The sequence below is a fragment of the Equus przewalskii genome, chromosome 14 (assembly GCF_037783145.1).
Source record: "Equus przewalskii isolate Varuska chromosome 14, EquPr2, whole genome shotgun sequence".
NCBI classification, from domain to species: Eukaryota; Metazoa; Chordata; class Mammalia; order Perissodactyla; family Equidae; genus Equus; species Equus przewalskii.
The window spans coordinates 38,662,846-38,677,299 of record NC_091844.1 but is presented as its reverse complement, the minus strand read 5'-3'; the positions used below and the strand labels follow the sequence as shown (position 1 = coordinate 38,677,299).

The following is a 14,454-nucleotide window of genomic DNA, read 5'->3' as shown; positions in this document are numbered from 1 at the left end:
AAAACATGTGTGAACAAATGCAAATTAATAATTATCTAATTAATACAATGCTCCTCCCTTTTATTCCAGATATGAGAAATGACTGTTGGACGTCGAAGAATAAAGTTGTTGGGTATCCTCATGATGCTAAATGTCTTCATTTATTTGATTGTCGAAGTCTCCAAAAGCAGTAACCAAGAAAAAAATGGAAAGGGGGAAGTAATAATACCCAAAGGAAAGTTCTGGAAGATATCTGAACCTCCTGTGGCATATTGGAACAGAGAACAGGAAAAGCTGAACAGGCGATACAATCCCATTTTGAACATGTTGACCAACCAGACAGGGGAAGTATACGGGTTTTCTAATGTAAGCCATCTGAATTATTGTGAACCTGACCTGAGGGTCGCATCAGTAGTTTCAGGCTTTGACAATTTGCCTGACAGGTTTAAAGACTTTCTTCTGTATTTGAGATGTCGAAATTACTCACTGCTTATAGATCAGCCAAATAAGTGTGCAAAGAAACCCTTCTTATTGCTGGCGATTAAGTCGCTCACTTCACATTTTGCTAGAAGGCAAGCAATTCGGGAATCCTGGGGCAGAGAAACCAACGTGGGGAACCGAACAGTGGTGCGAGTCTTCTTACTGGGCCAGACGCCCCCAGAGGACAACCATCCTGACCTTTCAGATATGCTGAAATTTGAGAGTGAGAAGCACCAAGACATTCTTATGTGGAACTACAGAGACACTTTCTTCAACTTGTCTCTGAAAGAAGTGCTCTTTCTCAGGTGGGTGAGCACTTCTTGCCCAAACGCAGAGTTTGTCTTTAAGGGCGATGACGATGTGTTTGTGAACACCCATCACATCCTGAATTACTTGAATAGCTTATCCAAGAACAAAGCCAAAGATTTGTTTATAGGAGATGTGATCCACAATGCTGGGCCTCATCGGGATAAGAAACTGAAGTACTACATCCCAGAAGTTGTTTACACTGGTGTCTACCCGCCGTATGCGGGCGGAGGCGGGTTCCTCTACTCTGGCCATCTGGCCCTGAGGCTGCACAGTATAACTGACCAGGTCCTTCTCTACCCCATTGATGACGTTTATACTGGAATGTGCCTTCAGAAGCTTGGCCTCCTTCCGGAGAAACACAAAGGCTTCAGGACATTTGATATAGAAGAGAAAAACAAGAATAACATTTGTTCCTATCTAGATTTGATGTTAGTACACAGCAGGAAACCTCAAGAGATGATTGATATTTGGTCTCGGTTGCAAAATGCTCATTTAAATTGCTAAAATGTATAGAAACAAAATTTTGCATAGAAAGACTATATCTTGAATAGTTCCCACGTTATATTCTCTCCCATTAGGGGTAATGTCTATGTTAAATCATCAAAATTGCCTTTGTAAGTAGTATCCATTTGAGGGCCTTTAAACCCTGCAATGTGGTACTTTGTAAAGAAGGAAAGCAAAAGATCCTGATATTTTGTGGAGGATATGCTGGGGTGATTGCATCTGATCCTTTCTGCTGGCTCAGTGGTAATTATTTTCTAATTTGCTTCCCTTCTCATCTGGAATGATGTCTCTGAAGTTTGACCATTTTAAGTTATTTTTGTTTTACCCTCATTTGAAAATATTCCTACTTTCCATTATAATGGGTGAATTATCTGCAATTTAGGTGTTTATGAACCTATTGGCTACAAAGACTTTGTTATACGTGATTCAGTGGTTTTTGTGAAATGGAATTTTATTTTTTTCTTGTGTTAGTCTAATCTGTTAATTTTGCAAAATGAGAATCACTGTGTGATCATTACCCAGTTTAATCTTGTAATGGCCTTATGGTTATAATAAAGAGAAAATTTAACTGTTCTTGTATTTGATTTGGGTGGTATCATAATAGTTCTCCTGCTTTTAGTATTTGAAAATAATGTGTACGATTCCATAATGGCCAACTGAAGATTGAACTGACCCTGGCAACCTTACTGTGTTTTATGATTTTTCAATGTGGACCAGGAAAGCGTAGGTAACTTTTGAACTTCAAGTGAAGCTGCAGACCTTTTCATGTGATTTATCAGTTTAAAATTCCATGATTCTATTCCTGCCGTATTTTCACATGTTGCTTATACAAAATGACTCTTCTGACTAGTGACTGCTTCCCTGTCTCGGTGTAGAAGTGCCTGTGCGTTTATTTATTGTTCAGATCAAAGACCAAAACATTTTCTTAAATATATTTTGTGTAATATTTTATTTGTATACAGCGTTGTTGATGATATATTTAACTAGAGCATGATATTTTTAAGTGTTAAGGTATAATGTGTTAAATAAAGCTAACTGTTATTTTGGAATTTTAAAAATTCATTTTGGGGGGGCTATGAACTACTAGAGTGATAAAATTCTGCCAAACTGTTGCTTATATATACTATCTTATAACATGCTTTCTTGAAATATTTTTGTGTTTGTCGAGATGAGAATTCTTACCAGATGTGATGCTGGGGACTGTAAAGAGATGGAAATAAAGTCGCTGTATTTTTAATTGTCGTGTGTAATAATCTGTGATCTCTTTTTGTTTCCTGTATTTGATTACATTTTCCTGGAAAAGGCCATGTTTTTCCCCCAGAAACTATTAGAGTAATATTGAACTATAACTTTTTCTCTGTCTCAATGAGTCATCTATGTTTGCATTTAAAATTCTTGAAAGTGCTTTCCCACTTAGAGTCTTTAAAGAAAAGTATAAATATTTATTTATATTTCCATTTTCAGTGAGTATCAAGAATTTAACTAGGAAGTGGAGGGGCCGGGCCTGTGGCCAAGTTCAGTTAAAGTTCTGCACACACCGCATAGGGGGTCCAGTGGAGGCAACCCTCATATGAAATAGAAGAGGATGGGCACGGGAGCTCAGGGCTAATCTTCCTCAAACGAAAAAAGAGGAAGATTGGCAATAGATGTTAGCTCAGGGTGAGTCTTCCTCACCAAAAAAAGAAAGATGGAGCAGCATCTTAAAGACTGTATTACCTTTAGCCATGACTATTGGGGTTTGTATTCAGTGATGAAATACAGAGGCAGCCTTGACTGCTCAAGTTTCTTTCTTAGGCTCATGTTGAGAAGAAATCGCTAATGTTCAATGACAAACACGTAGACAGTTGATGAAGCTCAGAAACACAGAAGGATTAGTGTTGTGAGAACATTAAGCAGACTGCCCTCTCCTACTTGGAATGTTGAGGCTGTATATGATGAGGATACAAGTGACAGGTCCTTGATGTGCATTTGAAGACTGTTGTGAGCTTGATCCTTCTAAAGGTTTCATGTGCCTGCCTCTGACCTACTCCAGTGGTTGCTAGCAGATCTCTCTGAGGGCCACATTGCCATGTGAGGTTTAGAGAGAAGAATAACGAAGCTCTAAGAATGTTCACAGGTAATTGGTTCACAATTTCTGTCTGTCCATATAACTTGACCATGCATTCTCAAGTAATAGGTTTCTCCTCTGAGGGGAATTTCTGTAATTTTTTCTTCTAGGGATTCTCATTCACTGAGATTTCAAGTCTGCAGACAAAGAAGAGATGTAGCAGGTTTTGAAACACGTTTGGAGGGCCACTCGGGGCCTTTCATGGGCCTCCAGTTGACGTGTGCTGTTGTTTGAACATAAGTCCTTGGTGCTTACATTTGGTGTGTGGCGCGATCTCCAGCCCTGTGTTTGGCAGAAGCTCTCATGTAGTGGTTACCTGAGCCCACAACACTGGTCATCAACCTCGTGGGCTTTTCAGCAAAGAGATGCTAGGTTTTAGAGCTTTACACATGCTTTGGCTCAGTTATGGCACTGACTGATTCTTAAACCCATGAAGCCCTCTCTTGGTGCCCACAGGATGGATTCTCCCCTGAGCTTCCATCTCATGGGCGTAAGCGTCACAGCCTAATTCATTCTTTGTGAACTGCTCAACAATTGAGGCTTCATCGGAAACTGGCATTTGGACCTTTTTTGTGGCTACTCCCCAGTCATGTTGATTTTGAGTTTGAAAGTCACAAAGGCTGAATGAGCATTGGCAGGGTTTGGACTTTTCATCAACCCAGTTGGGCCTTGAGAGGAAAAGGATGAAGGAGACCACAGTGGCTCGTTTCCACCCCTGACCCCGGTTTCCTTTCTTGAGTTGATTGAGGGAGAATGGAAAAGAAGGACGCAAAATTGAGGCGATACTTGGAGTCACACTTAGAAGTTGAATCCATCCACAAGTAAAGGCACCCGAAGTGTGGCCATCTGCTTTTCTACCCTTGATTGATAATGGTCTGGAATATTTGATGTTCTGGGCCACCTTGGTCCTCTCAGTGCAGAAAGAGAGAATGCATTTATTAAGACAAAGGATGACATTTTCACTTCCAGGAAAGCTGAAGTGAATGAAGCCTTTACTTGGGTCAAAAGTTAACTTCTCTGTGATGTGCCTTCATATGAAGTAAAAATTTTTTAGAACAGGAAAACAAATTCTTCATGTGCTGGGCTGTTGAGATTAATGGGTAAATTCAGTTTTTCCTTAATATTCATTCTATATTGGTTTTATTTTTTAAATGCCAGGGACATCTGCCAAATAATTTTTAGGCTGAACTTTACCTTATTAGAGTTAACAAATCTGAAAAATAAGTATCCTGATTCATTCAGGTCTCAAATACACTTGAAAGAAAAGTTTTTTTGCTCTGTCATATCTTGTAGGGGCCAAGAATGAGGCACTTTTGTCATTAAGGAGCCAAAAAAATCTTGTCACATTGCATATGAATTGCCATATTTATTAATTTTCAGACGCAATACTTTCTGTATACCACCAAAAAGACACTGTCAATTCAGTGTGACTTATACCAATTGCGTGGTGTGCCTCAATTGTAGAGAAATTAAAACGTGAATTCTTATATCTTGGAATAATTGAAATGCAGCAGCAGTGTGTATGTGTGTACGTAGAATTTTAAAACCCTGAAGTTGAAAGATAGAGTCCTATTTAGGTATACGTCCTGCTTCTCTAACTTTCTGTGTTTAGGGATTTTCACGCAAGCAACCCTGGTGGCGTTTGAGCTTTGACACTAGTTCTCTTCCTGTCTGTTGTTTCTTGTGAAAGGGGGTGTATTGATTGTATTGAAGCAGTGAAACTAGCATTTTTGTTTGATTGTAATCCAAGGGCTTATTTCTAAGTCAGGGGCCTGGTGGTTGAACAAAGATGCTCTCAGCTTCCCGGCAGCTGCCGCACATCTGGGGAATGCTCTTTCATCCTACTCAAGCAATAAGCCACATGGATAACTTGATCCTAAGTGTTAGCAAGGGCTCGTTCATTGCCCTGGAAACCTACCATCCTGGGATGTGCCCTTTCTTAGCCTGTCTTCAACTAACATTCTCTTCCTGCTTATCACCCAAACCCTTCCCCACGTTGACTTCTCTAACCATTCTATTGAAATGTCATCAGTAACCCTGATCCTGGCACCAACTTCAACCACCTCTTTAAAGATAACTATCAGAAGAGTACAGAATGAAAAAATATCCTGCCCTTGGTTTGGGTTCTTCCAGAAACAGACATTTAAGAGGGGGATTCTAGTGCAAGTAGTTTTTTGGCTACGTGGTTCCGTGGGGAAGAGATGTTATGAAGGAAGGCAGCCAATCAGGAGTACGTGGTAAGCCAACTGCCACCTGGGAACTGGAGTGCAGTCCCCTGGGGCATCTCTGGAGAACAGTGCAGAAAACATGCCTCAGAATGATCTAGGGGCTGGCCTGGTGGTGCAGTGGTTTAAGTTTGCACATTCCGCTTCTCGGAGGCCTGGGGTTCGCCAGTTCGAATCCCGGGTGTGGACATGGCACCACTTGGCAAAAGTCATGCTGTGGTAGGTGTCCCACATATAAAATAGAGGAAGATGGGCATAGATGTTAGCTCAGGGCCAGTCTTCCTCAGCAAAAAGAGGAGGATTGGCAGCAGTTAGCTCAGGGCTAATCTGCCTCAAAAAAAAAAAAAAAACAGAATGATCCCTCCTACAGCCTGTGGGAGCTGGGCTTTCTTTTTTCGTTCTTTTTTGTGTGCCTGTAAGGAAGATTGGCCCTGAGCTGACATCTGTTGCCAATTTTCCTTTTTTGCTTGAGGAAGATTGTCACTGAGCTAACATCTGTGCCAATCTTCCTCTATTTTGTATGTGGGACACTCCCACAGCATGGCTTGAATAGTGTGTAGGTCTGGCCCGTGATCCAAACCTGCAAACTCAGGGCCCGCCAAAGTGGAGCATGTGAACTTAACCACTGCACCAGCCCCTGGGCTGTTTTTTATAGCAGCTTTGTTGAGGTGTAATCTCCCCACTATGATATTCACCCACTTTACGTGTGCAGTGATGTTAGTGGATTAGACTTGTGCTGTAACTGGTTCTACAATCCACCACACAAACAATTTGGTTTTCAGTCATAACCTTTCTAGTACTTAGCCCTCTATGGAAATTTTTTATTTTGGCCATCTTTTTTCTTATTTTTAATCTCCAAAGCAATCTCTTGTTCTCTGATTACTCCTGTTTCCATAGCAGCCTATTCTTTACGGATGCAGTGGCTTCTTATAAGAAAACAAATTAGACTGCTTTGAGTTTTTTTTTTTGAGGAAGACTGGCCCTGAGCTAACATCAGTGCCCATCTTCCTCCACGTCATATGTGGGACGCCTGCCACAGCATGGCTTGCCAAGAGGTGCCATGTCCGCACCCGGGATCTGAACTGGTGAACCCCAGGCCGCCGAGAAGCGGAACGTGCAAACTTAACGGCTGCGCCACCGGGCCAGCCCTTATTTTGTTAATTCTTTATGAATTATCTCAGGGCTTAGGCTGTTTTGAGAATTTTGCTAATTCTCATGGGAGAGAATACTAAGTGATCCTTTGCCATTTTTGTGAATAAAGGCCTAAACCGACTTGTATAAGTTCCTGGGAAGGGTTTCTTTCAGGGCTGTTCACCTAAAAGGCCACTTCCCCAACCTGGAGGGCTGAGTAAGCGTCTGGATGAGTGTGTGTCCTGGAAGGGGCTGATGTTCTTTCAGATGCTGGAGCTGCCTTTTCTCCTTTTTGTTCTGGGTCTGTTTTGGGGCGTTCTGTTCAGTTTCCCCCAACCCAGACACTGTATCTCTGCGCAGGTTAGGGAACGTTTCTTAGCATGTAAGCATCTGAGCTCATGCTCACCTGATATGTGTGTGTGTGTGTGTGTGTGTGTGTGCGCGCGTGCGTGTGTGTGTTTGGGGGGTTGGTCAGTCAGACTGTTGTGCAGTCAGTTCCCCAGTAAATCACCCCCAATGCCTCTTCCAAGCTGGGAGCCTTTGTGGGGCTCCCCTGGGAAGGCCCAGTCTGTATCCCCTGCAGCCTTCTCTCATTCATGTTCTGGGCTGTGCTTTCCTTCTTCCAGTTTGTCCTAACTTAGTACAATTTGATGTATTTCCTATCGTTCAGAAATGAATTCTTTCTGTTGATGGTACCATCTTCATTGTCACTGCTGCCTTGGGTTTCTTCACTTTTGTATCCCTTTATTGTAATTTCTAGGTGATTTTAGTAGGGGGTGGAGGCCAACACTTCTGACTGCACACTCTCCTGAACTGGGGTCCCCCCACTGCTTCTCATCGTTCCTGACCTCTAGCATTTTGCCACACTGACCTCCTCACCTTGACATTCTCCCCCATGCCCTGTGTGACATGGTGCTCCTCGTCCTCCCTGTTGTCTGTTTATTCTCCTGTTGTGGCCAATTGAAACTGGCCTGAAGGGCCTGGAATGGAGCTGCCTCCCTCCGCTCTGGCCCCCCTGCTGCCCGCTGTGCAGAGCTCAGAAGCCAGAGAGGTGGCCTTGGGAGGGGGGCTCCGGGGCTCCTCCACAGACACTCCACCCTGCCCGGGCAGCACCTCTTCAGCTGCCACAAATTCCAGAGTGGGTGGGAAGTGGCCTGGCTCTACCCAAGCCCTCCCTGGACACTCGAGAAAGGCCTGGCTCCTGCCTCCTTTGAATCAAGGGCCCTCTGGGCTCTTCCTCCTCTTGTTCAAGGGTTCCAGGCACTGGGGACAGAATGCCTTTTGCCTTGTCCCACCTCATTGCAGAATGTGGCACAGTGATGAAGTGTTAATGAATCATTGGATAATTTATTTCCAGTCTGTAGGGTGGAGAGAAGAGAATGAAAATGTAGAACTTTGTTGGCACAGTGTAAAGGTAGCCAAGGGTCAGGCTTGCAGGGGCCTAGCAGGAAATCTAAGTGTGCAGAGACCCAGGAGTCAGGTGACAGGTGCCAAGGGCTAGCACAGCGACAAGGCTCAAGTCTTGCCTGTTTTGCCCTTTGGAACCTTGAGGACCAGCATTCCCGGTCCCAGAGCTACAGGATCTTCAGCAGCAGCCTCTGATCTCAGTTATCCTCCTGGCTGGTGAGATGGGAGAAACCCAGAGAGGCACAAAGAGAAGAAAACAAAATAATCAAACGTGGGCAAAGCTCAACCTCTTACATAGCAATAATCTCACATTTATTTTCCCTCTTGTGGGGCATGAGAAATGAGTGGTGGACACTGAAGAATAAACTTGTTGGGCTTAAAGTTGGTGGGAAATGCCTTTATTTATTTCATTGCAAAAGCCTCCAAAAGTGAGTCAGCATGGAAGGAATGAAGAAGGAGGTCATATGATGCACTGTTAAAGCTAAAGAACTTTCTCCCTCACTGGGTCTTGCTGGATTGAAGAACAAGGCAAACAGAAGGTGCAGAACAGCCCTACTGGGAGCCCGCTGGCCCACAAGGCTGGGCAGGAGAGTTTCATGGTCACAGGCAGCCTGTCTTGCGGGTCACACCTCTAGAAATTGCAGAGATGCTTATTGAAATGAGTGCCAGCAGAGTCCCTGCAACTGATCCCCTGATCAACAAATAGCCATTATAACAATAAAAAACCCAGCCATGGCAAATTTTTAACAATATGGCAGACAATTGAAAAATATTTTCTGGAGGGGCTGGCCCCGTGGCCGAGCGGTTAAGTTCGCGCACTCCACTGCAGGTGGCCCAGTGTTTCATTGGTTTGAATCCTGGGCGTGGACATGGCACTGTTCATCAAACCACGCTGAGGCAGCGTCCCACATGCTACAACTAGAAGGACCCACAACGAAGAATATACAACTATGTACTGGGGGGCTTTGGGGAGAAAAAGGAAAAAATAAAATCTTTAAAAAAAAAAAAATTTTCTGGAGCCAGCCCTGATGGCTTCGTGTTTAGAGTTCAGCATGCTCTGCTTCGGCAGCCGGGGTTTGGTTCCCAGGTGCAGAACCACACCACTCCTCTGTCAGTAGCCATGCTGTGGTGATGGCTCACATAGAAGAACTAGAAGAACCTACAACTTGGGGCCAGCCCAGTGGTGCAGTGGTTAAGTTCACATGTTCCACTTCAGCAGCCCAGGCTTTGCCGGTTCAGATCCCGGGTGCGACATACACACTGCTTGCCAAGCCTTGCCATGGCAGGCATCCCACAAATAAAATAGAGGAAGATGGGCATGGATGTTAGCTCAGGGCCAGTCTTCCTCAGCAAAAAGAGGAGGATTGGCAGCAGATGTTAGCTCAGGGCTAATCTTCCTCAAAAAATTTTTTTAATTTTAAAATTTTAATTAATTTTTGACTTACAGAAAAGTTGTAGTACAAAGAGTACCTGTTTACCTCCACCCAACTTTCCCTAAAGTTAACATCTTACGTGACCATGTTACAACAATCAAAATCAAGGTTGGACCCACCAGCAACAGGAAATGAACATTGCTCTAATTCTGTTACCCATGCTACAGACGTTATTTGAATTTTACCCATTTTTTCCACTACTGTCCATTTTCTGCTCCAGGATCCTGTTCAAGTTCCCACGTTGCATTTAGTTAGTTATTGGTCTCCTCCAATCTGTTGCAGTTTCTCAACCTTTCCTTGCCTTTCATGACTTTAATATTTTTGAGGAGTACTGGTTATTTGTAGAATGCCCTTCAATTTGGGCTCGTTTCATTTTTCTCATGATTAGAATGAGGTTACGTATTTTGGGCAAGCATACAACAGAAGTGATGTTTTGTCCTCGGTGTATCATGTCGGGGGATCATTATGTCCATTTGTTCTATTCCTGGTGATTTTATCCTTGTTCACTGGGTTTCTCCTCTGTGGGGTTCAATCTTTCTCTTTATAGTTAAGAAATAACTTGGGGGACATTTGTACATTTAAAAGCTTGTACGTTTAAAATGTACAAATGATTAATTGAGTTAATGCATGTAAAGCACTGAGCGCCTGGCATGCAAAATGTCCTCAATGAATGGCAGCTGTCGTCTTTTTCATCATCATCATTATTGCTGCCCCTGCCCTGGCTCTGCCCCTGGTTTTCCTCCCCTAGTGTAGCCTACTTTTACTGCTCCTTCGTTCTCCTCTGCATCCTACGCTGGTCCACCCCTGACTGGCCACTTCCTCACATTAGGGTTGGCTCTCTTGTTCAAAATATCTGTGGCCTCAAGAAGGGTACAGAGGAGCTGAAAGCTTCTCAGCACGTGGGGGTCGGGGTGGAGCAAGAGCCTGTTACTCCAGGGTGAAGGCAACGGGGAGCCAACAGGAGGATCGTCTTTGCGGGATGTGCTTAATTCACGGGTGATCTTAGCTGGGGGTTGGGGGGTGGGGGTAGCTGGCACATATTCCTCATGGTAGAAGTCTGGATCAGAACCCGAGGACCCACATCACTCTCCTCGTGGATCTGGAGGGACGTGACGAAGAAGAGCCCACCTAGCTGAGGCCTCGAAGTAGGAAGGAGCCAGAGTGGCCCTCCTCCTGTAGAAGGTGGTGGAGTTTTCTCCAGTGAGGGGTGGACTGCTGCGCTGAGCACTCTTCAGAGGCGGATGGAGCACAAAGGTCCAATGTGGGGAGATCCTTGCCTTCCCTTTCCTCTCTGGGCAAGGATGCCCGAGTTAAAGCAAACTGGGTTCCCTCTCCATGAGCTCAGGGGCTCCTCAGCTAGGGTCAGGAGATGCCAGTGTGCTCCAGGACAGCCTGCTATGAGTTGCTTTCCAGGAGGTTCCCTGTCCTGCTCTAGCACACAGCACTTTATTTACAGAAAAGCTGTTCTTGGCAGCTTTCTCAGCCTCCCGGACTCTTCCCCTGCTTTAGAGCATTTGGGCTCTATTTTTACTCAGAGATGAGAAGTTTCCCATGTTTGAAAATAACTGCCATGTAGAGGACTGTTGTAGCTACTATTTTTGCCTGCCCAGCAGGCTTTCCTCCACCCTCCTCCTTCTGGAGACAGACTGAGCCCCAGAACTGGAGGGTTGGACATGTGACCAAGCAGGGCCTACTGGAGTCCTCCTAGGCCTGGGAGAGGGGAGCGCCTCTTCCTTGGGGTTGCTAAATGGAGCTGATGGAGTTACTTGACCAGCTCCTTGCCCATCTGCAGGAAGCCTCCCATTGGCAGAAGAATAGGGGCAAAATGGGTAGAAGCAGAAGGGTGAGGGTGGAGAGAGTGGTGGTGACACATGGGAGCCTTTGAGCCCTGGATCCACCTCCATCCCTGGCCTTCCCTGCTCTGTGAGCCAATACATTCCCTTTTTTGCCCAAGCTCAGTGGAGTTGGGCTTCTTGGTCCTGGCTGATACCATGAGAGCCTACTCTTTCCCTGAGTCCTAGATTGAACCCAGCTGCAAGTGCCTGCAGGTTCCCACCCTGAGACACCTGATGTCAAGTCAGTTGCTCCCACTAGGCACCTGGGGACGGGAGTTGACATACTTGTCTTAGGTCAAAGAATTTGAGTGGAAAAACTTGGGAAGCAGGGATGGTCCTTCCATTCTCCCAGGGTGTGTTCAGTGCACGTCCGGAGATCCCTGGGTGAGACAGTTTACAGCTTCTCATTCAGGGTTCGGTTTATAGGCTCAGTTTCTAAGTGTTTGCTCTGGTGTGAAGAGCCAAAAAAACCCCAAAAGATAGAGATGTTTGCATGTGTGTGTGTGTGTGCGTTTGCATGTGTAAAATCCAGTTCCTTGGGAGGAGATGCTGGTAGGTTGGGAAAAGATTGGATAGGGGGAGGTGCTTAGCTGCCTTTACAGCCGGGCGCGAGTCCGCTGCGTGGGGTCTTACAGTCAGGGGAAGGAGAACCTGGGTCCAGACCTGGCTGCTCCCTAGTAGGGCAATGAACAGCCTGGCCCAGCTGTGAAGGGGAAGGTGGATGGAGACTCATTAGAAAGTTCTGTGCTCCAGGCTGCCCAGGATTCTTCTGGGCCAGAGCCGGCTGGGGCCCAGCAGCACACCGCTGCTGAGGTCAGAACAGCTAATGGGCAATCCCTTGCTTTCATAATCAGGTGGTCGTTCCTGAAAAGACCTGCTTAGCGTTGGCAGGTGTGGGGAGGTGAGAGCTCCATGCCTCGTTCAGGGGAGTGTCAGGTCCAGCGGTGTGGCAAGCACTCCGGCTGCAGGGAGAGAAGTTATGTGTGCCTGTGTGCTGTGATCCACTGATCCCAGGCCTGGTTTCCTCCTTCAGTTTACAGATGAGGAAAGTGAGGCTTAAGAGGTTATATCAACCCAGCTTCACACAACTAGCAAGTAGGCAACCAGGATTTATACTTGGGGTCTCTAACTCCAAAGTCCAAGGGCATCACCCCACTGTGAACTGTCTCCCTGGGCCTTCTAGAGGAGAACGTGGGAGGCCATCACGGTCTCAGGAAGTGCCCCCAGTGCTGTGGCATCTCTGCCAAAGTCCCCAGCCATGAACTTGAGCTTACTCTTTGACCTCTGACCCCACTGTCCAGAGATCTTTTTTCTCTCCGTCAGCTGCGTCTCTCAGGCTTTGTCATTCCAGAGTCTGACTCAAGCGCCACCCTGTGCATCTCTGTACAAAGCCTCATGTTGTACTCACAGACCTACAGTGACTGTCGATGAAGGTGTGTGGCCACCGAGAAGACATGCTATTAGGTGAGAAAACTGAGGCTCACAGGACACGTGACCTTTGGATTTCAAGTAGGCAGTGAGAGGTAAAGCAGGTCAGCGATTACCTGGGCCATGGAGGTGATGGTGGAGGGAATCGGGGAGTGATCAGAAAGGGGTGTGGGGTTTCTTTTTGGGGGATGATGAAAATGATCTAAAATTCATTGTGGAAAGATTGCACAACTCTGTGAATGTACTAAAAACCATTGAATTATACACTTTAAATAGGTGAATTGTATGGTAGATCTCAATAAAATTGTTATTAAAAAAATGAAATTTCACTGAATCTAAGAAAAAAAAAGGTAAGGCAGGACCTCAGTTCTAATTCTTTCAAAAAACCAGACCAAATCCACCCATTCTGACTGCTCCCCCAATACCAAGACCTTCCCATCAGGCCACACTAGGTTTACTGCCCACCAGAAGTGTCCTTTTAATGCTTTTCTCCCCAGGATGGGAGCCTTCCCTGAGTTGTCCATACACTCCTTCCCACTTCTGGGGACAAAATAAGGGCCCGAGGCCTCTTCTGATGCTGAAATTCTATAATTCTGATTCCATGATGCCTTGAGACCCCTGCCTGTCTGGGAACTGCTTGCTTGGAAGCAGGGTGCAGTCTGGGTGAAGCGCTGTCATTCACGGGGCACAGTCGCTTTGCTGCCCTCCCGTTTGTCACCCCATTCGACTAGGTGCTCCCACAGGGTGGAGGCCAGTTCTGTCTTGTTTGTTCCTGGGTTCCCAGTGCCTGCTGTCCTGTTCATCCACTTTATTATCTTCAAAGAACTGGTTTCTTTGTTTGCATATTGTCTCTCACCCACTAAAATAAAAGCTCCACAGGACAGAGGTATGTCTGTCCTGTTCATCTCTGTGTCTTGCTCATGATAGAAGCTCAAGAGGTGGTTGTTGAATGAGTGAATATAGTGTTTGTTGAAAGAAGAAGTATGTGAGCATGCAGATAATAGTTTCAGGTTTCTGAAGTGTTTTTCCTAAGATTTTGTATTAACCAGATTGACTGATTTAATTTGAATTTAATCTTTGTTCTTTTCCACTCAGTTTTCATGGAAAGTAGGTGAAAAGTTCTGTAGGGGCCAGCCAGGTGGCGCAGCAGTTAAGTTCGCACGTTTCCCTTTGGTGGCCCGGGTTTCGCCGGATCGGATCCCATGTGCGGACATGGCACCGCTTGGCATTCCATGCTGTGGTAGGTGTCCCACATATAAAACAAAAGAAGATGGGCATGGATGTTAGCTCAGGGCCAGTCTTCCTCAGCAAAAAGAGGAGGATTGGCAGCAGATGTTAGCTCAGGGCTAATCTTCCTCAAAAAAAAAAAAGTACTGTAAGGGCCAGTATCTGTGTGTTCACCTCTATATGTAGCCCATAAGAGGAGTTCAACAGAGGTTGTGTTGAATGAATGAATAGATGAATGTGGTAATATTTGCTGAAGGAAGAAAAGTCAGAGTGACACTCAGATGGTCTCCAGAGAGGAGAGGAAGAAAGAGCAGGGAAGTGTTTGTTCCGCAAAGTTGCTCTTTATTATATCCTTTCTGTCAGTCCTACTCTGGCCCCTTACATGGACC

General features: G+C 45.4%; 2 protein-coding genes across 3 annotated transcripts in view; both read left to right on the top strand.

Moving 5' to 3' along the window:
- Window positions 1-2,509, top strand: part of COMMD1 (copper metabolism domain containing 1) — a 226,624-nt gene extending 224,115 nt beyond the window's left edge. For both annotated transcript variants that reach the window (XR_011526050.1, XM_070572596.1), the window contains one exon: window positions 70-2,509. The gene's annotated coding sequence lies outside the window, so the exon portion shown is untranslated. The remainder of the gene's footprint in view (window positions 1-69) is intronic.
- Window positions 79-2,509, top strand: B3GNT2 (UDP-GlcNAc:betaGal beta-1,3-N-acetylglucosaminyltransferase 2). The gene has a single exon (XM_070572594.1). The coding sequence runs from the start codon at window positions 79-81 to the stop codon at window positions 1,270-1,272; it is 1,194 nt and encodes a 397-aa protein (XP_070428695.1). The 3' UTR covers window positions 1,273-2,509.
- Window positions 2,510-14,454: the final 11,945 nt, after the last annotated feature.

Excerpts from the sequence above, each read along its gene's own strand:
- B3GNT2 (XM_070572594.1), top strand. The coding sequence starts at position 79 with ATGACTGTTGGACGTCGAAGAATAAAGTTGTTGGGTATCCTCATGATG.